Source organism: Wyeomyia smithii, chromosome 2 (assembly GCF_029784165.1).
Source record: "Wyeomyia smithii strain HCP4-BCI-WySm-NY-G18 chromosome 2, ASM2978416v1, whole genome shotgun sequence".
Taxonomy (NCBI): domain Eukaryota; kingdom Metazoa; phylum Arthropoda; class Insecta; order Diptera; family Culicidae; genus Wyeomyia; species Wyeomyia smithii.
This window is the reverse complement of record NC_073695.1, coordinates 102,824,349-102,850,452: the sequence shown is the minus strand read 5'-3', so window position 1 is coordinate 102,850,452 and position 26,104 is coordinate 102,824,349. Positions and strand designations below refer to the sequence as shown.

General features: G+C 39.5%; 3 protein-coding genes across 3 annotated transcripts; 2 read left to right on the top strand and 1 right to left on the bottom strand.

Annotated features, from left to right (window-relative positions):
* Positions 1 to 254: 254 nt before the first annotated feature.
* LOC129721736 (F-actin-capping protein subunit alpha) lies at positions 255 to 7,795 on the top strand. The gene is made up of 3 exons (XM_055674649.1): positions 255 to 675; positions 1,836 to 2,404; positions 4,986 to 7,795. The coding sequence occupies exons 2-3, from the start codon at positions 2,158 to 2,160 to the stop codon at positions 5,606 to 5,608; spliced, it is 870 nt and encodes a 289-aa protein (XP_055530624.1). The 5' UTR covers positions 255 to 675; positions 1,836 to 2,157; the 3' UTR covers positions 5,609 to 7,795.
* A 974-nt stretch (positions 7,796 to 8,769) lies between these two features.
* Positions 8,770 to 9,415, bottom strand: LOC129721738 (uncharacterized). Its single transcript, XM_055674651.1, has 2 exons — positions 9,156 to 9,415; positions 8,770 to 9,100 (listed from the first exon to the last, which is right to left on the bottom strand). Exons 1-2 carry the CDS (start codon positions 9,304 to 9,306, stop codon positions 8,862 to 8,864), a joined length of 390 nt encoding a protein of 129 aa, XP_055530626.1. The 5' UTR covers positions 9,307 to 9,415; the 3' UTR covers positions 8,770 to 8,861.
* Positions 9,416 to 9,483: 68 nt separating this feature from the next.
* Positions 9,484 to 10,158, top strand: LOC129721737 (39S ribosomal protein L54, mitochondrial). The gene is made up of 2 exons (XM_055674650.1): positions 9,484 to 9,730; positions 9,794 to 10,158. Exons 1-2 carry the CDS (start codon positions 9,628 to 9,630, stop codon positions 10,093 to 10,095), a joined length of 405 nt encoding a protein of 134 aa, XP_055530625.1. The 5' UTR covers positions 9,484 to 9,627; the 3' UTR covers positions 10,096 to 10,158.
* Positions 10,159 to 26,104: the final 15,946 nt, after the last annotated feature.

The window sequence follows — 26,104 nt, the reverse complement described above, 5'->3', positions numbered from 1 at the left end:
TTCATGGGCAATGAAAGGACATTCAGTAGTTTTAGCCTATATGTATATGTCATATTTAAATATTTCTGATTACTTCGATCAAAATTACGATTAATCGGACAAGTCTAGAAGTTTTCGGATTCTACATCCTGGTTCTATAATCTTTTGCGACATGTATGACACAAAATTATGGGCAACAAGGGTTACGCGCATACAGTGTGTGTCACTCATTTTCAATCGTCGTACTAGATTACAAAGTGCACTGTACACTAGGGTATAGTCTCTGAAGGCAGACGTGGTGAGCTAGCTCGTCAGTCACCACTCTAGTAAGCAAAACTTGCACGACAGAAGCATTAAAAGTACGGAAACAGTGAATTCGTGGTTTCCTTGCTCGGTTGCTGTTCCTTTGATAAATCAGTCTGATTTCTGTGCTGAGTGCGTATGTGTTTTTCGATTCGTTCAAGTGCGTGCAGTTGAAAATATTTAAGTTTTTCCGGTTTCGTATTACTGTTGACTATTGAATAGCTTAATAATACGTTTCCAAAAATAAGTCTCTATCTTCGACTCTGATAGCAGACGTTTAACATAGAGCTGACATGCCAATTTTGGTCAATCCAAAATTGATACTCGAAGAAGATTGAATAAATAGAAAATTCAGGGCGGTGGAAAGATAGCAAAATTACTCATCGCTATCAAGTAAGTAAACGAAGTACTAGAGCGGGTGAGGAGACGTCGCTAAAAATTCATTTAATCCGTGAGTTACCACCATATACCTAGCAGTGTTGCCAGTGCCACGTTATTCACACGCATTTGAGTTTAATAATTTCTAACAGTTGAACCTCAGCATTTCTCACATTTCCATTTCGGCAACAGATCCCGCATAATCAATAACCATAAAACGTGCCTAACAACTAGCTCGAGATATAGTACCAATTGTATTGGGTATTGTTAAACCGTATGGATTATCATCCGTTTATGCTTATGCGGGACGGTGCTAGTGTTACGTCAATGACTGTTGTTATAATTTTATTGGAAATTTGTTCATAGTGTTATGTCTATCCGTCTGTAATAAATTTCCGTATTGGAACTCGAACTGTTTATTATACACGCAGACTTCGCAGCCAACTGTTAGTGTACAGTACAATTGCGGGGCTAGTGCTACGATCCTACTGACACTAACAGTCTCTTCCGAGCCGAGATTCGAACATTCGACGACTGGGTTGTTTGGCCAGCATCGTACCTCGAGGCCAATTAGGAGGCTCATAACAATAAAAAATTGAAGTTGTAACTAAAATTATGGAACTTCGAAAAACTCGGCAACTTGTGTTAATGCACCACAGTTAGTACCCACAAATATTATTTAATTAGGATTTGATTTATCATCGCGATGATCCATTTGTGATCTATTTAATTTATTTCTTGGTACTGAGGTGTTTTTGCTAGTTAAGCTGGATTTTCCAATAGTATGCACATTTGAGGTCGATATTGATTTGTTAGTTTGCCTACCGTCTTAAAAGTGACTTCAAACTTTCGGCATTTGATAGAGCTTTCCGACGATTTTTTGTTTCTCAAGTTGGCTTGTTTTTGAATAATGAAGTTTTGAACTTATTTTTATCTCATCTTACTTTTTTCGGGCTAACACAAATTATCTCAGTTTACTGTGTAACTAACCGTACCCACCATTCTAAATATAACCGATCTACTGTTTCAATAAAACATGCGATGAGTTGAATAGCAGAAATAAAAATGTACCGCTGTTCCAGCTTATTTACTGTGTTTCAAACTAGACGCATTTCTTTTTATTTTAAGATAAAATTGTACCATTTTCATAAAACGGTTTATTTTTTCTTTTCTAGTATACTGGGAGCGCTGATTCGTTTCGAGTGAACACATCATCAAACTTCAAGTTCGTTGTTAAGAAAAGAATCCAACGAAGAAATTCGTATGTACAAGTGTCAAAACGAAAAGAAAAAAGTGCTGGTCTGGTAGTTACACAGTGAGTGTTGTGAGATAACATAAAAGGAAATAGTTGTAGAAAATTTCCTGAAAGAAGTGCATTTTTAGTTTTTGCCATAGTTAATTCATTTATTGTGTACGACAAGTTATACAGCAAACCATAAAAACGAACACACCACAGCAGCAATCGACACAAATCGGAGCACAACACATCACAAGAAAATGGCAGATGTGGATGATGTGATAAGTGACCAGGAGAAGATTCGTATAGTAAATGATTTCATCCTGCATGCGCCTCCGGGTGAGTTCAACGAAGTGTTCAACGACGTTCGCGAGCTGCTGAATGATGACCGGCTTTTAAAAGACGGTGCTAGTGCAGCATGTGCCCAGTACAACAAAGACCAGCTTACTCCTATAATTCTGGAGGGCTCGGAGCTTGCCGTGTTAGTCACAGAGTTCAACGATCTGGGTGAGTGCTAGTTTAGTATACTTCACCCCATAAGCCAGCAGCAAGTGTTAGAAGACAAAATGTAGCGGAGCATGAAAACAATGCTTGATTCGTCTCGAATCACGGAGATAGTACCTACTTTATTTATAGAATCCTTTCTGTTCTGTTTCCACTACTATCTATTGTCGAATACCTACCAGTTGTTTTTGAAAAGCAAAAAAGAGGAACGTGTTTATTTTAGTAAAACTTACCTTGAACGCGCTCTAAAATACATAGAACAATAAGTTGGTCATTGATTTACTTGAATTATGTATAAGTTACCAGTACTGTGTAAGCAATCATGCTCTGATGTTTCATATTTACCAATGTCGTACGATATGGAGTAGACTTTTCTGGTTGATTTTGTGAGTCATAGAAGGTTGAGAGGGTAATGTGAGTTTATAAGTAGCCAGGGTAATAACAAGGCTGCTAGAGTTGTGGTGTTTGAAGGATTACTATACTTATATTTTTTACTTTTTATGTACCTAATAACTAAAATACTTGTTGAACTCAAAGTGTATGTCTATTATCTAAAGACAATTGCAATTCACCAGCGATATGTTTGCAAAAAAGAAATCCAAATACCACCTGCGGCATTCAAACGTTATTGTGCAATCAAAATATTTTATTGCCATTTGTTAAACTATAGGGAAAATGTTGGTTGACTATCCAGTTTAAATACCTAGTAAAGTTACTGCAAAGAATAAACAAAAAAGAACTACTTATTCAGCATAATGATTGGAAATGCACCTTCATCATTTCGGATAGCAGCATGCCGTCCAATCAAAAGGTGCCTGGTACAGTAACATTTATTCGTACAAACAGGGTTATCGCCTTATATGGTATGGTATCGCGCAGAAGCGTCTCCTCTATTCCTCTGTTGTGAAAACACAAGATGCATTTCAGTCATGTGTATGCAATAAATTGATAAATTTAAAGAAACAGAGACAGACAGGAAATAAATATCAGCTGCTACGTCGAACGCGACGCAGTGTATGGTTTTTGAGCGGTATCTGGAACCAAGCGAGCTTCGCAACTGATAACAAAACAAAGCGATCACGTTGTAATGCGGGTTTCTGAACTGCTTCGAATTCGGAAACACCTTAATCAGTGCAAAGTTTGTCATCGCGCTGGACTAAAAAGGTATATTTTGATACTGTAGAAATTGTGTCCCAGGCTGTCATATATGCAAACCATTACCAACTGGAAATCTAAATATATAGCTGCTGTATACATCCACCCTATGATGGATTAGAGATGGTTTTTGCACTTGATTAGATTGCAGAATGATTCCATAAATTTGTTCGAAATACATACACAGCTAATGCACCTGTAAATATGTTAAAAAGTCTGCATGATCAAACCTTTTATTTGATTTACAGAAAATATCAACCTATATTTGAATCATAATTATTTATATTTGAATCATTAATTTATTTCCACTCCATTTTTTACAAGTAAAAAGCAAGATGTGAAAAATCGAAGTCGTTTTTTTTTTTCTTTGTGCGTATTTCAGAATTTGAGTGCTTTTTCAGACAGATTCTGAAATTTACCAGTCTCTGCTTTTTTGTTGATTTGTTCAACTGGGATCGTTCATATTTTAATTTCGATTTTTGAGTTTTTCATGTAATTTTTACACCACATAAAGTGAAGCCTGTCTGATACAGCTATGAGAACAATTATTTATTTCTCAGCTATACTGCCGCTCCAAGCATAACTGCCCCAGCGTCCATAAGGTTTGCACAGAATATGGGACAGTTATGCTTGGAGCGGCAGTATAGGCATATTTAAAGCTTACCGTTACTATCAAAATCGAAATACTTTTGGTGGTTTATCATTGCTGCAAATGCGCTGAATGTGAAAACAACGAAGTAAATGTCTTCTGGTTGCTTTGTAAGTAGGTAACTGCTTGCTAACTGAATGCTCTTTAACTGAGCTGCTTATTAACTGGGCATTCGCTAGGTGTAGTCCAGTTAAGCAAATAAACTTAAAAAAGTCAGCGTTTTGAATTTTGTTGTCAAAACTCAGACTTCCAACTTGAATGTAATGATCATATCCTGTTTAAGTAATAAGAAATTTAAAAAGAAATAGCTGTAGAAATATACCCGTAGGAGCTTTTTAAATCGACAATGCATCGAAACCCCACTCGGTGTTTATTTACATTTGAAATATCAGCTCTGTTAGCGAGCGCGTTATTTAACTTAGCACACTTAGCGAATTGTTACTGTATTGTGTAAGCACGTTATTGACATAACGGAAAATGTGTTTGAGCGCACATTCCGAGAACTAATTTGAATGACTTTAAAAATCAAAAGAACAGTTTCGGATTCAATGTGTTTTTTTTTTCAATCACAGCTTATTGAAGTAAGCAAGCATTAGAAACTGGGTATGCTGCCACATACCGAGTTCACAGAGTGTGACTCATCATTCGCTAACCACAATGCCGCGAAATGAAATGGCACAATGCTCACAATTATCATTTTCTGCTATCAGCTTTCGTTTTTCATGATAAAAAATGAGTGATAAACACAAACGATTATTATATGTCTATCGCTCTTTTCAGGTGGTGGCCGGTTCTTCGACCCACGGACGAAACAAAGCTTCAAGTTTGATCATCTTCGCAAGGAAGCGTCGGATCTACAGAACCATGACGGTGATCACATTTCGGAGCAGTGGCGCGCGATGCTCGATATCGAATCGCTAACGTACAGTGCAAACCATTATCGTAACGGATCATGTTCGACCTTCGGCCGCACCAGTAATGGACAGATCACATTGAACGTGTGCATTGAAGACCATCAATTCCAACCGAAAAACTTCTGGAACGGGCGGTGGCGTTCCGTGTGGTCCATTAGCTTCCCAGTAACCGGAGGCGGAACAGCTGAACTAAAAGGGATGCTCAAACTGCAAGTGCACTACTACGAGGACGGCAACGTGCAGTTGGTTTCCTCGAAGGACTGCCGTGAAGCGGTTGTCATTACGAACGAAGCTGCCACCGCCAAGGAGATCATACGACTGATTGAGGAAAACGAGCACGATTACCAAACGGCAATTTCGGAAAACTATCAAACGATGTCGGACACAACATTTAAGGCGCTGCGGAGACAGCTCCCCGTTACTAGAACAAAAATCGATTGGAGCAAAATAGTATCGTACAGTATCGGGAAGGAACTGAAAACACAGTAATCGATCCGTTTCGATTTATTATGCGAAAGCGCTTAATATGAAACATGGATGCGCTTAACATGAAATAAAATAAAAACAAAACATACGCAACACACAGGGCTTAGGCGATCGTGTTCCGCGCTAAAGGTCTAGCAAAACTAGTGAGCACACAAGTGTCGCTGCGCGGCGCAAAATCAACCTGCAGAAAATTGTAACAAATTCAACAATTATTTCCAAACAGTTATTCGAACCAGCAGCATCGTTTTTTTTACAATAAACGTACGCAAGCAAGAACAACAAAATCAAACAATGTCACTCACTTAAAATTATACGGAAACTTGCACTTAGTTAGGCCCGGTTGGCATAAGTGTTCGTTTGATTAGAGTATATGATCAACTATTGAAACTTCGTTTTTAAAATTTTACGTTTGCATTTGTCCTACCTCGATTCTAGGTGACGGAAGAGATTATGTTTCCGGGCAGTCTCATTTTATTGTTCACTTAAAACCGCTCTTATGCCTCCTATCGAAGAAAAATCAATTCCTCGATTGTCCTACACGAAACGCATTCTTGATAGAATCGACTTTGATTTGAATTGCTGGAAATTTTCTTATGCCAAACGGGAATGCCCCAAACACACCTATATGACAACTAAAGCCAATTTATCTCCGAAATGCAAGACAACGGGGAAGAATATTGCTGTAAATGCATCGCTATAGGGATAGAAAAGAAAGTTAATCTAGTGAACAGATAAAAAAAATTCCGAAATCAATTATAGAACGAACAAGAAATTTAACACTAACATATTACTACAGACACCTAGGACGAGAAAAACTCGATTAATCGGCGTTTTACCCGATGCAAAGACCTTTTTTTATTAGATACAAAGTTTCACGTTCACGCGGCTCATCGGCGCGCAAGTGTATACAATTGAGTATATGAATCGATTAGGAGCTGCAGGAATGCTGCTGCAGAGTAACATAGTTTATAAAAATAGCAACGGCATAAAAAATCGCCAGAGGTGGTAGTCAGCATGCAATTTGATTAGGCGACAGTTAATGCGCTCAATAGTTTAATGTTGTAGTTTACAACCCTCTACAGTGACAACGCACCCGTCCTTTGAAAACCCATAGTTTGGTTTTATTTCTTCTCTCCTGTCGAGGTAATACTGCTTCTCTTAGTACATCCGAACAGCATCGGTGCTGAATTTAAAAGATGCTCGACTAGTAACCCGGTTAGCGACAGACAACATAAATTTAACTCAAAGTATATGTTGTAAATGGGATTGTATTCAAATGTACAAGTTTTAAAGTCATTAAAGGTTGCAACATTATGAATTAAAAGATTTTCTTTCATACAGTCGAAATTCATCGTATTGAATATAATTATATTTGTCAAAATGTGTTGCGTTTGTTTCAAATCATGGTAAATTTTCAAATACTTACGGTTCTTGAATTCCTCTCTAATTTGTTCGTATTTGTTAAAACATCAGACAAAAACATAATTTCTTAAACGAACTGAACAGCGATCGAATGTTATGAAATTTTACCGATTGTTATGGCAATTTCGTGTATTCATGGACAACAAATAATGTTTAACGTCAATCATATTTTTCATTCATAGTATGTTCCTGTAGAATCCCTCTGGGTGTGGTAAAAAAGTGGTGCATTGAAGCATGCAGCAATCGTCACTCCCGAAGTCAGACGTAATTCAGAACAAAAAAGGTGGTTAGAGATAGTGCCACCCACTGCGCAACAAAAAGTAGCTATGTTAACCAGAAACGAGAACATTTCATTCTAACTAAAGAATAAAATATAAGCTAGAATTCCAACCCCTTCTGAAAGCTAATCGCGTACAACACAGACATAGTCTTATAATTGGCAAACAAAGCGAACAAAAAACACGAATCGATAAATCACCGCTAAAATAAGAGCAAAAAATTTCAGACAAACATTTACACTGACAAACGCTGCTGTAAGGACAATGTTAAGGTGAAGCAGATGAATAGTGAACAGTAGAATGAAAAAAGTAACACAATACATGCATGAACCGTTGAGTAATTATGAGGTAATAAAAACTTGAAAACAAGGTAAGAAGAAACAAAATAACTATATTAAATTGAAAAAAAAATAAAAGTAATGTATATTTAATTATTATTACATATATATGAAAATTAAATAAAAATTCATATAAAAACGTGCAACGGCCAGAGGAATGGCAATTTCGTAGTATCCGAACGCGACTTATTCATTGATCATATTGTTCTCGCTCTCTCAATTCTCATTCAACTAAACTTACATTGATTTTTTTTTTTAAATCAGTCAAACGGTTGAATAGCCAGCACTAATTTCTTCGTGTCCCGATTGAAATATATGTTCTTTTTATTAATTGTCGTTTATATTTGGTTTTTCTGAATGAAAGGACAAATTGATGATTTGGTATCTTATCGTATCATATACAAAACTAAACCTAACTAATTCGTAATAATGGGGTTTTGTTCAAAAAAGGTATCCACAGTGTGGTGATCTGAAACCGCAGTTTTAGATGAAATGAGGACAACTTGTTCCAGCATTTTCCTCACAAACATGTTTCTCAAACGAAAGTTTTAGCGAAAACTTTGTGGAACAGAAAGAGTTAGACCTGTTGGTTGCTCGAACGACATGCAAATGTTTGTGAGAAGTAAAATTGCGCTGTTCTCATCCGTTCCCATTTTCAGACAACAAGTAGATGATGAATTGTTCAGCGATTTTGGTTGGAGTCACTTTGCTTCCTTGTGAATCCGTTTGACCGCTGATTTCTACCACTATGATAGTGTACTTCAACATTATCGCCGTGTATCAAATATTCCATGAACAGTTTGATTCAAGTAAACCTGACAGTGCTATTCTCATTTTCGAATGAGATAAATAAAAGAACATTCCAACGTTCGAATTGATCCGAACGAAAATATTGATGTAGATTTTCTAGGCTTTAAAATGAAAACAAATGGTTGCAGGGTGTCCTTAGGACTGTACTTTGAAGAGCTCACTCCAGGATACAGTAATTCGCATTAAAGTAAGTATACTCTAACAGTAATCGACGATTGTTTCGTTTTTCGTCATACAATATACAGAAGGCACATTAGTATGTAGATAATTGAAAAAAAGGGTGGTTCGACGTTGTGGTGCTAACAAACAATTCCTGTAAAATGGTCGAAATCAACTCTATTTCTATTTGAGGCATCCAGCTAAATACATATGTAAAATTATTTAAATATTTTCACTTGGCTATGTGATCTATTCTGATTTCCGAATCACCAATCGTCGACCTGGTTCCTTGTCTAGTTCCAGCTCAGCTCTCGTTATACTCCATTCATTATCCTTATGTTCTGCCCAAAAATAGTATTTTCCGCGCTTCTTGGTTCCTTTTACCGGAACAGCAAACCCATCAATCTTACCATTGCCGTACTTTTTGCTCTCCTCGCCAAAATCAAATCCCAAATCTTTGATTGGTTCGCCTAGCAATTGAATTGCTCCTGAAACAGTTATTTATTCTTAGTACGTTGTATGTTAAATCATTTAAGTACTTACCAGGATGTCCTCGTAGTAGTTTCAGAGACTCTCTGTAGTAGACCTGAGTCCGGACTCGATCTTCCATTTTTGTTTTCATAAACAATGCAGCTGTAATTCCACCTACGCCAATGTAGGCGGCAGTTTTAACTAGAGTTCTCATTGAAACCATTATGTTTTTTTTTTATTCCATGCAAAATACTATTGAATAAACCTACAAGAAATAATTGTGCATGCTTTGTTTACTAAATGGCTTGGTTATCAATGAGTTCATTTCGCAAGAATGAACACCCGATGATGCTTCAAGTATATAGAGAGAGCTATTGAGAGTGTTACAACAGAAAAGAGAACATAAAATTGACAGCTCCAAATGTTCGAGCATGTGATTTTCGTATAGATTTCGAGAGACTTCAATCAAAAAAACTAGTAAACAAATAAGAATTCGTTAGATTATATTTGTATTAAAATTAAGTATCAAACTTTTGTTCAAACTATGAACTCACTATTGCAATCTAGTTTAACCACTTTACTGCGAAGATGCTGCTTCATACAAACTTCCGCAGTTAGAAATTATGCAACCCCGAAACCGGGAGGAGGTAAATTGTTCAACAAGGCAAACAAAATAAATAGAAGCTAAATCATGCCATTTTGCCTTACAGCGCTCGGATCGAAGAAAAAGAAACTAGGAAAGCTCGGACCGGTGGTAGAGAAAAAAGTTATACCTGTGGAAACGGATGCTGCTAAACTTGTGAATTATGTATGTGGAAGCAATTGGCTGAAAACAGGTGAGGACGTGAAGCTTAAACCAGATTCAGAGTATCCCGATTGGCTGTGGAACCTGCATGTTGGTAAACCACTGACTCTTGAAGAGTTAGATCCGGACACTAAAGCGTACTGGAGAAAGCTGCGTCGAATGGCCATACAAAGGAACAATAAACTGTCCAAGCTGAAAAAGTTTTAGTGCTGCTTTATAGATAAATAAACTAACTTCATGTTTTTTTTTTGAAGAAATGGAGACAGATTATGTACAGTATGCTTTCAGTTTGCAGGTATGTTCCATTAGCAGCTATTTTGTAGACCTATGAACGAGTACATAGGTTTCGAACAATTTAACAGTGGTTTACTACCAAAAGCTGAAATACGGAAGACTGAAATCACGAAAGGTTGTAAACTACGTAAGGCTGAAAAACACGAAGGCTGAATCGCGAAAAGCGGCTCGATTGTCTGAGATGTACACCCTTATTCTTGTTTACGGCCGTATCGCTTTCGTACGAAAGCAGCAGCGGCGTACGAATGCGATACGAACACATACGAATCCGATTCGTTCTAACCAATTCGAGCTTTCGAACATCGTTGCTTTCGTACGAACGTGCCATTCTTGTTTACGTACGTATGCGTATCCGTATTCTTTTTGCTCTCGTTCGCAAACGTCAGTCAAAAGTTGCGAATCGCTGTACGAATCGCCGGCGCCGGTAGTTTTTTCTCGTTTTTCTGCTGTTTTGTGCAAGTTTTATTTTTTGAAAAATCGAATAAGCCGAAGAAAATTTGTTTTGTGAAGTGTGTGCAACATTTGCGGTAATCGATTTCTAAAAATTTTCCAGTTTTGGGAACGGAATACCGCCAGTCGAAAGTTGCGGATGGCTGTACGAATCGCCGTCGCCACGGGTTTTTCTCGTTTTGTGTTTTTGAAAAATCATTTGGCTGAAGAAAATTTCTAGCTATGCGAAATGTGTGCAACATTTTCAAGAAAAACATATGTGACATGGATTTTTAAAACAGTTTCCAGTTTTGCAAACGGAGCAGCAACGTTAGTCAAAAATTGTGGATCGCTATACGAATCTTTTTACAAATCGCCGGCGCCGGTAGGTTTTTCTCTTTTTTTTTTTGCTGTTTTGTGTTAGTTAACTGGAAAAATCGAATGAGCCGAAGAAAATTTATTTAGTGGATTGTTTAATAAATAAACGTTATCGATTTTCTAAAATTCATTTTGGTAACGGAACGGAACATCAAAGTCAGTCGAAAGTTGCGAATCGCTGCGAGAATCGCCAGCGCCGGTAGTTTTTCCTCGTTGTTTCGCTGCTTGGTGTTGGTTCTTTGAAAAAAATTGAATAAGTTGAAGAAAATTTGTTGTTTCGTGAAGTGTGTGCAACATCCAGAAAAACATCCAGGATTTGTGACAATCGATTTTTGAAATCTTCAGTTTCAGAAACGGAGCACCGTTAGTCGAAAGTTGCGGAAACGAATGTACGAATCGCCGTCGTCGCGGGTTTGTTTCTCGTTTTCCTGCTGTTTTGTGTAAGGTTTTTTTTTTTGAAAAATGGCCGAAGAAAATTTCTAGTTTAGCGAAGTTTGTGTAACATTTTCAAGAAAAACATTTGTGACAATGGATTTTTTAAAATCTAAATGAATCGCTATACGTATCTCTCTACAAATCGACGGCGCCGGTACTTTTTTCTTGTTTTTTGCAAGTTGCAAATGTTTGTACAAATCGCTGTCGCCGCGGGATGCTTTGGTGGTTTTGTGTGAAAAAATCGAATAAGTTGGACATTATTGTTCTAGTGAAATGTTCAGTGCTAAGAAACAATGCGGTAATTAATTTAAAAAATGTTGGAAATTGAGCACAGCCGATAGAAATTGATTGAGGTTTGCCGTTAGTTCTGGGAGAATGGCGATAAAAAATTTATAAGTCGCTACCATAAATGTACTAATTATCAATAATCTGCCGAAAATTTGGATCGTCGGGAACAGCAAAAAGTCAACCACCAAGTAGATTCTGATTGGCGCAGATAGTTGACTGGGTAACGGGATATAGGATAATCAATTTAACATTACTTAAGTGATATAGATGCCGATGTGTATACTAGGTAATTAGTTCGATTAAAAGTGTTGGAAACTAATAATGTTTAATTTTATTGATATGCAGGAATAATCGATCAGGAGCTACTGGAAATTACTTAAAGTCAAATCGAATCACGATTCTCCTTCCGACAAATATTTATACTTGCTATGAGAGATAACTTTGCTGGGTAAGCTGTTTTTAACGGTTTTAAATTAAGGTTTTTTTTGTTTATTACATTATTAGCATAACTGTTTCATGTTCTTGTTTTCGTAGGAGACTAAGAATACAACAAAGGAACCAATTCCCTCGGATGCTTCACAAAACCGCGTGCTACAATTCAGAGAGCTGGTTCCGTTTAGTGTTGATCAAAATACAAATGCCGTATAATTTAATTTAATTTTATCAATAATAATAATGAATTAATTTTAATTATTTTCATAATCGATTGTCATATATATCTAGTTATGGTTCTGACGTGAAGCACTTTGGTTTATCTTCCGGGAGCGTAAATTATTTAATAAAGGTGATTGACATTAGATCGCAATCGCAAGTTCGAGTTTTTTCCCAGCAATAATTTTTTTTTAACAACAAGTTTAACGAAAGTATTCATATTTGTGATCGAAAAACTAGAAAAAAAGCCTATTTAGATCTATAAAGATAAAAAATCAATCAACTGGTTCCAGAGGCGTCGCGTGGTTGATTTCGTCACATGTGCACCGAACATTTATTTAAGTTCTTTTTCCTTAAATGAAAGAAGCAAATCAAACCTAAGTGATTGATGCTTTGAATTAAAGGGTGTCGCTAGTATGCTTACTTGTTTTTATAGGTTATTATATTTCGATAATTGCATATGCTCGGATATTAGGGAATAGTGTAGCTGTGCAGTGCACAGGTGGACCCGACGCCATTAATTGGTTAAAAAATTATGGATGTTTGAAAATAAAATACTGCGAATAAAGCCGTTTTTATTGGGCACCCTATTATTAGGTTTAATTAAATATTCACGATGTCAGCATTGCAAATTGTTTCTCTCAAAAAGCCCTAGAAGTCGTTCAAAGATAGTTTTAATGTAACAATTTAAATAAAAGCAGTAAGAGCGAAAAATTAGTTTTTTGAATTTAAATCAGTTATTTTCAAAGATAGAGAAACCCTTTCTTTTAAGTTGTTAATAATTAAAGCAGCTATAAAATCGTAGAACAACTTGTTCTACTAACCATAAAGATAAAAAAGCTAGATAGGATATCCGTTCTTTTATCGACAGGTTTTATCTATTAGCGTCAGGGGGGGTAAATGATGTCCTAGAGCGTCAGTTTCTTGCATGATGGCTCATCAAAATGCAGAACGTCTTTCTGCAAAAGGTAAGTTCTCTATGACTTCGTTAACCCCCCCGTTAACCTGACGACAATAGAGCCGATACCCTACTTATCATTATTTTTGATCATTTTTCAATAAGCGCTTTATCATAAGTACCGTGGAATGGGGTGAAATTGATCAGTGGGATGAAATTGATCAGTGGGGTGAAATTGATCACCTGAAAATTCGGAATAAAAATTCTAATCACACGTTACTAATCTTACAACACTAGGCAATGTTTACGTGTCATAAAATGTAACTTTTGAAAAATCCACATACCTGTCAAAGTTAACTCTTGCATGCCCAGTGCAGTTTCACAAATTTTCGAAAAATTCTTCTAACTCAGTCAAAACTCAATAAAATTTAATCAAACAAGTTTCCAAATATCAAAAATAGTATTGAATTTACTTTAAGTAATCTAAATTAAGGGTTAATTACGTTAAATTTGGAGAAGTGAGTAAAGTTTGATAAAAGTTCAAAATATATTTTTCAACAATGATTATTTCATACCATCAAAGTAATATCACAGATAACAGACATCCAAGCTAGAACAAAAAACTCCAGAAATCGTGTGTAAGATTTCAAATTCTTACTCGTTTGGAATGCTAACGACATCTTCCTGCAACTTGCGACTTTAACCACTTTAGTGATGGCTGCGCTGGTTTACGGTCAAAGCTGCCAGACGCATGAAAATTCTTACAGATTATACAGTCGCTGTTTATGCAACGATATAACATAGATTTTGTGAGGTTTATGTATTTATTTTTTCAAACCAACACTAAAACAAACAAATTTATCGCAAATATACAGAGGGATTGAATAAATAAGTCGATAATGTACACATTACGACTGCTCAAAATTTCTACATTTAAAAACGGCAACCATTCTCATTGCGATAATATCGATAAAAGCTGGAAAACTATCGATTTTATCGAATCATTGACTACTAAGTGTTCTTAGCGCCACCATACTGCGTATTGCGACATGCCAAAAAACCGTTACGTCTTTTTACACATGAAGCAAAGTTAGCTTGGATATCTGTTATCTGTGGTAATATGGATGAATTCGCAGAAAATTATAAAGATTTTCATTTCAGAGCTAGTTTTTGAACTTTTGCAACAAACCAAATTGAAATCGATCTAACGGTGATCAAATGAGCGCAAGTTTAGCAAACTGCAGCTTAGGAACCACAATGAATAATTTTTAACCTGAAATATCGTTATTTTCGTTTCCAAACTAACTGTGGTTGATATTTTCCAGTTCAGGAATCATCATATATCATGAACATATAGAAAAAAAGCACATTTCCAATAGAATGTATGGATTTTGCGGGTGAATTTCACCCCGATTTATCTCATAGTACCTCATAGAATTCTCGAATTTATTTCATGAAGTAGACGATGGAAATTTCACCAATAGCCATAGAGGATTTCGGGAGCACATAACAGTACTTGTTTTAAATATATACTACTAGCTGACCCGGCAAACTTCGTCTCACCCTTTTTTGTGTTCAATTTAATGGTGCTTATTACGGGAGTCACTTCACGGTGAAACCAGAGTGAAGTGAACAAAATCCTATTACGGGACTCACGTAAGTGCGAAAAACGTCGCAAAGTGACATCTGCCGCGGAATCCGGGTTATTATGAGTGTCATAGCACCAATAATTCTAAACATTTCAAAGCCATTGATTCCTTGCGATTTGTTTATGGGGCCGCAAATAGGAGGGGAGGGGGTGTGTGCAATTTTCTTACGTTATCTTACAAGGGAGGGAGGGGGGTAAATTGATTATCTTACGTAAGAAAAATATTGTTAATGCTGCTGTTCAAATAACCATATTCATGAAGGTGTGGACAGTGAAATTCCTAAAAAGGACTATTAACTCGAATAAGGACCGAAGGGGAAACGAAGTATTGTACTTGCTTCAGGATGATAAAACTAAAGTTAAAATCTAAATCTGCTGGCAGTAATATCTTACTAGGGGGGAGGGGAGTATCAAAAAATCTTACAATGTCTTACGAGGGAGGGAGGGGGGTTGAGAAAGTGAAAAAAAATGCTTACGTAATTATTGAACGGCCCCTATAGTCCTCTCACAATAGATCTACGATTCTGGTCGCAGTGAGGAAGTCCATACAGGAAATAATAATAGTCTGCAGATGCACGACGAATCAGCCATAGGATATGATCAAAGTCGAACGACAAATCGTTTGAATTGGTTGGTTTCATCGGAATGACAACGTCCTAGACTTTTGGCTTTTGTACATCACCTTTATTTTGATTAGGGTAAGGAACGGCTTAAGCAGTAGCGCCTATTTTAATCAGTCGAAGAAAACTGGCCTCAAACTCCTGCATTTTGATCAATATCGACAATTTCAATAATGGAAACGAAAACTTTGATTGTCTAGCTGCCTTACGAATATAAGTAATACCGTTAATCACAAAGTAATCTGTGAACGATTGCAATTGAAACAAATCAACCTATATTGCAGCCATTCAGGAGCCACTTCAGGTGCTGAAAAAAAACACCTGCAAAACAGATGGAAACTGCTTAAAATAGGTTCGGGGTGATTGGAATAGTGACCCTTGATTCGTAACTTTGATTCACGATTGTCAAAGTTTGCTAACTTAGTTGCACAATCTGAAAACAAGTTCTGATAGAGAAAACGATAGCGAACAGATTGATTTACTACTGTTTGAGTTTCACCCAACACATTTCGAGTATTTCGTCTGAATACACAGGCGGTTCCTAAAGCTGCTCAAAATATGTTCCCTACCCTATATCCATATTGGTCATTTTCTTTTTTTTTTGGTCGTCGGTCATTTTTATCTGTTCTTGCATCAACCTGATTCCGGAAATACCCATATTGCGTGGTATTCAGTTATTTTCGTTGTTTTCCAGAAACTGCGAGTGGTCATCTTCGAATTCAAAATGGTGTTCAGGGTCAATGCTTGGCTTCTATGCATCATCTCAATTACGTAAATATCCATATTGAGAAGTGTTCGTTCATTTTTGGCAGTTTCCCAGTAGTTGCCATCTTACAATTCTAAATGGTGTCTGAGGTCAATTTTTAGCTCCCTGCATCATTCTGGTTCCGGAGATACTCATATTGGATGGAAATCGACCATTTTTGGCTGTTTTCCAGAAACCGGAAGTTGCCATCTTACAATTCAAACTGTGTCTGAGATCGATTTGTGGCTTCAGTGCATCATCACGATTCCGAAAATACCCATATTGGGTGGTATTAGGTCATTTTCCGCTGTTTTCCAGACACCGGAAGTCGCCATCTTAGAATTTAAAATGTCTGAGGTCGATTTGTGGCTTCAGTGCATCATCACGATTCCGAAAATACCCATATTGGGTGGTATTAGGGCATTTTCCGCTGTTTTCCAGACACCGGAAGTCTCCATCTTAGAATTCAAAATGTCTGAGGTCGATTTTTGGCTTCAGTTCATCATTACGATTCCGTAAATACCACTGCTCTAGCCAATGAAATTTCTAACTCTTCAAGTTTCAAAGATCTACGAGTTTTTATAAAATTTGTCTGAATTTCACGTTTTATTGTGATAATTTTATGAGTTCACGCGAAATAATTTCTTACAATTTTTTTCTCGATAGAAATTGAATTATTACGTAGTTTTCTTCCGAGTACAAAAGTTTTTGAAGCACTTAAGTGAAAATATTACACAAAATTTGTTAGCAGGTATTAGCAAACCATGATTTTTTTTAAAAATTGTCCATCAAAAAATCTTTATTTTTTCAAATTTTGATAAATGTGTTTTTTTTTTGTGTTTTTGTGATACTTCAGTCTGAATATATTCATGGGTTTCATGTAAAAATACAATTGCTATGTATTTATTACATGGAATACACGGACCAGTATTCTGAAACTCTATCCAACGTATTTGCAGTCTTCAGCAAAGTTTCTCAGTGTAATAAGAACACACGCTAGAGCTTTTCAGTTTTCGACAGTTTTAGATCAGAAAATTTTATGTAACTTCGCAGAAGAATATATATATATATATATATATATATATATATATATATATATATATATATTCTTCTGCGAAGTTACATAAAATTTTCTGATCTAAAACTGTCGAAAACTGAAAAGCTCTAGCGTGTGTTCTTATTACACTGAGAAACTTTGCTGAAGACTGCAAATACGTTGGATAGAGTTTCAGAATACTGGTCCGTGTATTCCATGTAATAAATACATAGCAATTGTATTTTTACATGAAACCTATGAATATATTCAGACTGAAGTATCACAAAAACACAAAAAAAAACACATTTATCAAAATTTGAAAAAATAAAGATTTTTTGATGGACAATTTTTAAAAAAAATTATGGTTTGCTAATACCTGCTAACAAATTTTGTGTAATATTTTCACTTTTGTACTCGGAAGAAAACTACGTAATAATTCAATTTCTACCGAGAAAAAAATTGTAAGAAATTATTTCGCGTGAACTCATAAAATTATCACAATAAAACGTGAAATTCAGACAAATTTTATAAAAACTCGTAGATCTTTGAAACTTGAAGAGTTAGAAATTTCATTGGCTAGAGCAGTGGTATTTACGGAATCGTAATGATGAACTGAAGCCAAAAATCGACCTCAGACATTTTGAATTCTAAGATGGAGACTTCCGGTGTCTGGAAAACAGCGGAAAATGCCCTAATACCACCCAATATGGGTATTTTCGGAATCGTGATGATGCACTGAAGCCACAAATCGACCTCAGACATTTTAAATTCTAAGATGGCGACTTCCGGTGTCTGGAAAACAGCGGAAAATGACCTAATACCACCCAATATGGGTATTTTCGGAATCGTGATGATGCACTGAAGCCACAAATCGATCTCAGACACAGTTTGAATTGTAAGATGGCAACTTCCGGTTTCTGGAAAACAGCCAAAAATGGTCGATTTCCATCCAATATGAGTATCTCCGGAACCAGAATGATGCAGGGAGCTAAAAATTGACCTCAGACACCATTTAGAATTGTAAGATGGCAACTACTGGGAAACTGCCAAAAATGAACGAACACTTCTCAATATGGATATTTACGTAATTGAGATGATGCATAGAAGCCAAGCATTGACCCTGAACACCATTTTGAATTCGAAGATGACCACTCGCAGTTTCTGGAAAACAACGAAAATAACTGAATACCACGCAATATGGGTATTTCCGGAATCAGGTTGATGCAAGAACAGATAAAAATGACCGACGACCAAAAAAAAAAAAGAAAATGACCAATATGGATATAGGGTAGGGAACATATTTTAAGCAGCTTTAGGAACCGCCTGTGTATTCAGACGAAATACTCGAAATGTGTTGGGTGAAACTCAAACAGTAGTAAATCAATCTGTTCGCTATCGTTTTCTCTATCAGAACTTGTTTTCAGATTGTGAAACTAAGTTAGCAAACTTTGACAATCGTGAATCAAAGTTACGAATCAAGGGTCACTATTCCAATCACCCCGAACCTATTTTAAGCAGTTTCCATCTGTTTTGCAGGTGTTTTTTTTCAGCACCTGAAGTGGCTCCTGAATGGCTGCAATATAGGTTGATTTGTTTCAATTGCAATCGTTCACAGATTACTTTGTGATTAACGGTATTACTTATATTCGTAAGGCAGCTAGACAATCAAAGTTTTCGTTTCCATCATTGAAATTGTCGATATTGATCAAAATGCAGGAGTTTGAGGCCAGTTTTCTTCGACTGATTAAAATAGGCGCTACTGCTTAAGCCGTTCCTTACCCTAATCAAAATAAAGGTGATGTACAAAAGCCAAAAGTCTAGGACGTTGTCATTCCGATGAAACCAACCAATTCAAACGATTTGTCGTTCGACTTTGATCATATCCTATGGCTGATTCGTCGTGCATCTGCAGACTATTATTATTTCCTGTATGGACTTCCTCACTGCGACCAGAATCGTAGATCTATTGTGAGAGGACTATAGGGGCCGTTCAATAATTACGTAAGCATTTTTTTTCACTTTCTCAACCCCCCTCCCTCCCTCGTAAGACATTGTAAGATTTTTTGATACTCCCCTCCCCCCTAGTAAGATATTACTGCCAGCAGATTTAGATTTTAACTTTAGTTTTATCATCCTGAAGCAAGTACAATACTTCGTTTCCCCTTCGGTCCTTATTCGAGTTAATAGTCCTTTTAAGGAATTTCACTGTCCACACCTTCATGAATATGGTTATTTGAACAGCAGCATTAACAATATTTTTCTTACGTAAGATAATCAATTTACCCCCCTCCCTCCCTTGTAAGATAACGTAAGAAAATTGCACACACCCCCTCCCCTCCTATTTGCGGCCCCATAAACAAATCGCAAGGAATCAATGGCTTTGAAATGTTTAGAATTATTGGTGCTATGACACTCATAATAACCCGGATTCCGCGGCAGATGTCACTTTGCGACGTTCTTCGCACTTACGTGAGTCCCGTAATAGGATTTTGTTCACTTCACTCTGGTTTCACCGTGAAGTGACTCCCGTAATAAGCACCATTAAATTGAACACAAAAAAGGGCGAGACGAAGTTTGCCGGGTCAGCTAGTAGTATATATTTAAAACAAGTACTGTTATGTGCTCCCGAAATCCTCTATGGCTATTGGTGAAATTTCCATCGTCTACTTCATGAAATAAATTCGAGAATTCTATGAGGTACTATGAGATAAATCGGGGTGAAATTCACCCGCAAAATCCATACATTCTATTGGAAATGTGCTTTTTTTCTATATGTTCATGATATATGATGATTCCTGAACTGGAAAATATATGTTTTTCAAAAAAAAATCAAAGAGAGTATTTTAAGGTGTTTCTTTGCATGCAGAAAATCATCTTCAAAAATGCTTCGAACATATGTAATTTTTTGAGTAATATGTCAAATTTAGCAATAAGATACGTGTTATTTTTTCTCAAATGTCTTTCATGAACATTAACAAACATTTTAATGAAAAAAGGATCTCATGTCATCGCTTTGAATTTTGGTTTAGAGGTAAATTTAGCACAAAAAGTCACAATTTTGCATGTTTTACGTAGTTTTGTGAATAATATCTCAAATTTTAGTAATAAGCTATTAATTATTTTTCCTCAAATGTCTTTACTGAACATTAACAAACATTTTAATGAAAAAAGAATCTCATGTCATCGCTTCGATTTCGAATTTTGATTTTGAGGTAAATTCGGTAATTTTGCATGTGTAGTTTTGTGAATAATATCTCAAGTTTTAGTAATCAGATACTAATTATTTTTCCTCGAATGTCTTTCCTGAACGTAACAAACATTTTAATGAAAAAAGAATCACATGTCATCGCTTTAAATTTCGATTTAGAGGCAAATTCAGCTTGAAAAGTCATATTTTTGCATGTTTCACGTAGTTTTGTGAATAATATCTTAAATTGTAGTAATCAGATATTAATTATTTTTCTCCAAATGTCTTTCCTGAACATCAGCGAACATTTTCCGGTTAAAAAATCCTTACGTCACCGCTTCTTTTTCTGATATCGAACGATTTTAAATGATGATGATTACTGTACACCACAGATACGGAGGGAATAATATCAATAAGATCAAGCGTTACGGAATTCCATTTTTATATAGTAGATATATATATATATATATATATATATATATATATATATATATATATATATATATATATATATATATATATATATATATATATATATATATATATATATATATATATATATATATATATATATATATATATATATATATATATATATATATATATATATATATATATATATATATATATATATATATATATATATATATATATATATATATATATATATATATATATATATATATATATCTGGCAGAGCTGTATGCCACCACGGGTCGGTATTTTGCGATTACCGTAGGCCACGGAAGTGCTAACTGCAAGAACGCAGTCCCGGACCATCAGCGAGAGCTAGCCTAGGTTGTGGTGAGACTCAGGCATTGGGCCGCCGAATTCTCACAAAAGCCACATTATCCGGAAGCAGCTCTGACGGAGCTAATAGTGCCGCTCCCACCACCCAAATGCACTAATTCGCCCATTGGGATTGATGCCAGTAAGTTCCCAATTACGGTAACTGGTCGCAACGCCATATGATAAGAGTCGGATTTCGTTTTCGTACCACGATTCTGGGCTGGCACCTGCGCCGAGCTCCCTTAGTAAGGTCGTGTGACAACGGCTTGAAACGGCGAGACAACAACCGGTGCAGGGGTCTCCGTCCCGTAAAACCTGGCAGGCCTTCCAGTACGTTCCAAATTCATTGTCCGGTGGGAACCGGGCAGGAGTGGGATCAGATGTCCTTTCCTGACTTGCGCCGGTCGGGGGTGTCATAGTTGCTCATAAGGCGCTATGGCAGCCGCCCCTAGCCATGGCCTCACTGCTTCGGCATAGACTACCATGGGACCAGATAGGCGACCACTCCAGTATGGATAAGGATAGCGGCTGGAAGGGGGACCCACTTAACAAAAATGAACAATGAAAATAATGAAGATCAACAATTGGGCGCAGATGGGTTGAAAAACCCGTTTGCACGAGGAGGCATCCAGAGGTCTCCGCCGAGAAAGGCGGAGATGGATGCAGTAAAGGACGCCTGCGAAGACGGCAAAGGCAGTACGCCTACCGGATCGACGCAAGACATCGCAGTGGCTGGTCCACTGTTGATAAAGGCGGTCGGAAGACAGCGAGACACGCTACCGAAGGTAGTAGCGATGTCGGAGCAGCTCGATGCCATAATCGAGTTTGCGAAAAGTCGCACCAACACGACGAAGTACCTGAAGCAGGCTCTCTACATGCTTCGGTCCTCCGTCGATGCTGCGAAGAAGGAGCACGCCGAGCTCAAGGCAAGAGCGGTGGCGGCAGAGAAGAATGCAACGGAGGTGACCGGAAGGGCGACGAAGTCGGTCCAAACGGACACCTGCATGTTTGCAGCGGTTTGCGCCTCCGGGTCAGCCGCAAAAAGAGCAAGGCAGTCTCCGGGGGAAGCCCCCGAGAACAGCAAGAAACGGTTGGTTGTGCTAAGCCCGCGAGATAGCACACCAACGGCCTCCAAGTCCGCCGAAAAGTCTGCCGAAGTGGCAGCTACGGGAAACCCTTGGGTTACCGTGGGAGGAAGGAAGCGCCAAAAAGACAGCAAGCGCAACGACGAGAAGACGACAAATCGTCCAAAAATGGGAAAGAAGGCGCGAAGCAGGGGCGACGCCCTCATACTCAAGACGGAGGGGTCCAAGTACTCCGAAGTCTTGAAGAAAATGAGAGGCGAAACCCAGCTCAAGGATCTGGGAGCGGATGTGCGGACCATCCGTCGTTCTCGCACCGGCGAGATGATCCTTGAGCTCCGTAAGGATGCTAAAAACAAGGGCGCTGCCTACAAGACGGTAGCCGAGCAGGTCCTCGGGAAAGATGTGCAAATTCGGGCACTCACCTCAGAGGTGACTCTCCAGCTCAAAAACCTGGATGAAATCACCGAGAGGTGCGATATTGCACAGGCCCTCAAGGAGAAGTGCGGAGTGGAAGTAGCCACTGAGGTAATTCGCCTCTGAAAGGGTCCAGCGGGGACCCAGGTGGCCACTTTCCGGCTTGCATCGGCCGATGCAACTCTGGCCCTGAAGACAGCCAAACTTAAGGTTGGCTGGTCAGTATGTCCCCTGAGCATACTCCAGCAGCCGGACGTTTGCTTCAGGTGTTTCGAGGGAGGACACAAGTCCTGGACCTGCAAGGGGCCCGATAGGAGCCAGTTATGTAGGCGTTGTGGTGGTGCTGGCCATAAAGCTAAAGACTGCGGGGAGCCTCCCAAGTGCTTGGTATGTATTGGAAAACGGGACGCCAAGCACTTTATGGGAGGCCCACGGTGCCCAGCCGGCAAGGCGGCCACGAAACCACGGGCGTGAGGGTGACACAATTGAACCTGAACCATTGCTGTGCGGCACAGCAGCTGCTATACCAAGCAGCGTCTGAGTCGCGGTCGGACATCGCAATCGTATCGGACCCCTACTGCATTCCTCCCGGAAACGGTAATTGGGTTGCAGATAAGTCCAGTACGGCGGCCATATGCACGACCAGCAAGTTCCCGGTTCAGGAGGTTGTGTCAACCTCAAATGAAGGATACGCGGTTGCCAAGGTGGACGGAGTGTTCTACTGCAGTTGTTATGCTCCGCCGCGTTGGTCTATCGAAAGGTTCACCCAGATGGTCGATTTGTTATCTATGGAGCTGACGGGACTAACACCCTTAGTAGTGGCGGGCGACTTCAACGCTTGGGCTGTTGAGTGGGGAAGCCGCCGCACGAACCGGAGGGGTCAGATCTTGTTGGAAGCTTTGGCAAAGCTCAACCTAGATCTGGCCAACGTTGGAACCAAGTGTACATTCAGCAGAAATGGTGCGGAGTCGATCATCGACGTGACGTTCTCCAGCCCAGGACTGATCGTGAACTGGAGGGTAGACGATGGCTACACCTATAGTGACCACCAGTCGGTCTGCTATAGCGTAGTCCAGAACGTGAGGCGGCAGGCGACGGGTAGAGCCAGTACTCCGACCGTCCGCGGGTGGAAGACATCGCATTTCGATGCCGAGGTATTTGCAGAAGCAATGAGAAGAGAGCGCGAGGGGGGCAGTTGGCTCCGCCCGAGTGCTGACCAATTAGTTGCCACATTATCGCGGGCGTGCGACGCCACCATGCCTAGGACCCGCCAACCTAGGAATGGTAAGTCACCGGTATACTGGTGGACCGACGCGATAGCGGACCTCCGTAGCGCGTGCCTCCGTGCAAGACGGATGTTGCAACGTGCACGTACCGATGCACAGAGGGTAGAGCGCCGTGTAGTATTCGGATCTGCAAGATCGGCGCTTAAAAGTGCGATAAAGGCGAGTAAAAGGGCCTGCTTCGATAGGCTATGCGCGAGTGCCAATACGAATCCGTGGGGCAACGCCTACAGAGTCGTAATGGCGAAGACCAAAGGCGTGTTGGCGCCTGCAGAGCGATCACCAGCGATGCTGGAGCGTATCATCGAGGGACTCTTTCCACGACACGAGCCAAATCCTTGGCCTCCGGTTGCTGAGTCTCACGTCCGACGTTCCAGTATCTCAGACACAGACCAGGGATGGTCGGCCAACCTGCCGGGCATCCAATCCGTGAGAGACGGCAGCCGTGCAGAGGTTGTGGAGGAGGTAAGGGTTACGAATGAGGAACTCATCGTGATCGCCAACTCCCTAAAGGTGAGCAAGGCACCGGGACCGGATGGAATCCCGAACTTGGCCATCAGGACGGCCATGAAAGTGGCCCCCGATCTATTTCGAGCAGTCATGCAGAAGTGCCTGGATAACTGCCTCTTTCCGGACAGGTGGAAGCGACAGAGATTGGTGCTGTTGCCGAAGGCTGGGAAACCGCCAGGGGACCCATCGGCATACAGACCTATCTGTCTACTGGACACTACGGGCAAGGTGCTTGAGAGGATTATCCTCAACAGACTGGTGAAGTACACAGAGGGTGTAAACGGTCTGGCAAGTAACCAGTTCGGCTTCCGGAAAGGTAGATCCACGCTGGATGCTATTCTCTCTGTCACCAAGACGGCAGAGGTAGCACTCCAGCGTAAGAGTTGGGGCATTCGCTATTGCGCAATCGTCACGCTTGACGTGAAGAATGCATTCAATAGCGCCAGTTGGGACTCCATAGCGCTCGCGCTTAGGAGCATCCACGTACCGGTGTCGTTGTACAAGATTTTGGAAAATTATTTCCAGAATCGGGTACTAGTTTACAACACGGAGGAGGGTCAGAAGTGCGTCCCAATCACCGCAGGGATACCGCAAGGTTCCATCCTGGGCCCGGTGTTGTGGAATGTCATGTATGACGGGGTGTTGAAACTAAAGTTCCCTGTAGGGGTTGTGATCGTCGGTGTCGAAGACGACATCACGCTAGAGGTCTACGGCGAGTCGATCGAAGAGGTCGAGTTGACGGCCGCGCACTGCATACGCAAGGTCGAAGACTGGATGCACTCTAGGAAACTGGAGTTAGCGCACCATAAAACGGAGGTTACGGTTGTGAACAACAGCAAATTAGAGCAACAGGCGGTGGTCAGAGTCGGTGACTGCACCATTACCTCAAGGCGTTCCTTGAAGCTCTTGGGGGTTATGGTTGACGATAAGCTCACATTTAAGAGTCACGTCGACTATGCCTGTAAGAGGGCTTCAACGGCCGCTGCAGGACTATCTCGAATGATGTCTAATAGCTCAGCGGTATATGGCAGCAAGCGTAAACTTCTTGCCAGCGTGGTTTCGTCCATACTTAGGTATGGTGGGCCAGCGTGGTCCAAAGCGTTAGGTACCAACAGTCATCGTTGAAAACTGGAAAGTACCTACAGGCTCATGTGCCTGAGGGTTGTGAGCGCGTACCGTACAGTGTCATACGACGCAATCTGCGTTCTGTCCGGCATGATGCCTATCAGCATAGCCATTAAGGCGGACGTAGAATGCTTCGATCAACGTGACACAAGGGGTATACGAGGCACCAGAATCGACTTATTCCGGACGTATCCGGATGGGTCGGGAGGCGCCATGGAGAAGTTAACTTCCACTTGGCACAGATTCTGTCAGGTCATGGTTGCTTCAGGCAGTATCTACACAGATTCGGGCATGCGGGGTCCCCCATGTGTCCCGAGTGCGCGGATGTGGAAGAAACTGCTGAGCATGTCTTCTTCGTGTGCCCTCGTTTTGTGCATGCGCGGAGCGACATGATGGTAGTG

Coding starts and splice junctions, on each gene's coding strand:
- LOC129721736 (XM_055674649.1), top strand. CDS start 2,158: ATGGCAGATGTGGATGATGTGATAAGTGACCAGGAGAAGATTCGTATA. Junction 2,405..4,985: donor CACAGAGTTCAACGATCTGG/GTGAGTGCTAGT, acceptor CGCTCTTTTCAG/GTGGTGGCCGGTTCTTCGAC.
- LOC129721738 (XM_055674651.1), bottom strand. CDS start 9,306: ATGGTTTCAATGAGAACTCTAGTTAAAACTGCCGCCTACATTGGCGTA. Junction 9,101..9,155: donor ACTACTACGAGGACATCCTG/GTAAGTACTTAA, acceptor TAACTGTTTCAG/GAGCAATTCAATTGCTAGGC.
- LOC129721737 (XM_055674650.1), top strand. CDS start 9,628: ATGAACTCACTATTGCAATCTAGTTTAACCACTTTACTGCGAAGATGC. Junction 9,731..9,793: donor AACCCCGAAACCGGGAGGAG/GTAAATTGTTCA, acceptor TTTGCCTTACAG/CGCTCGGATCGAAGAAAAAG.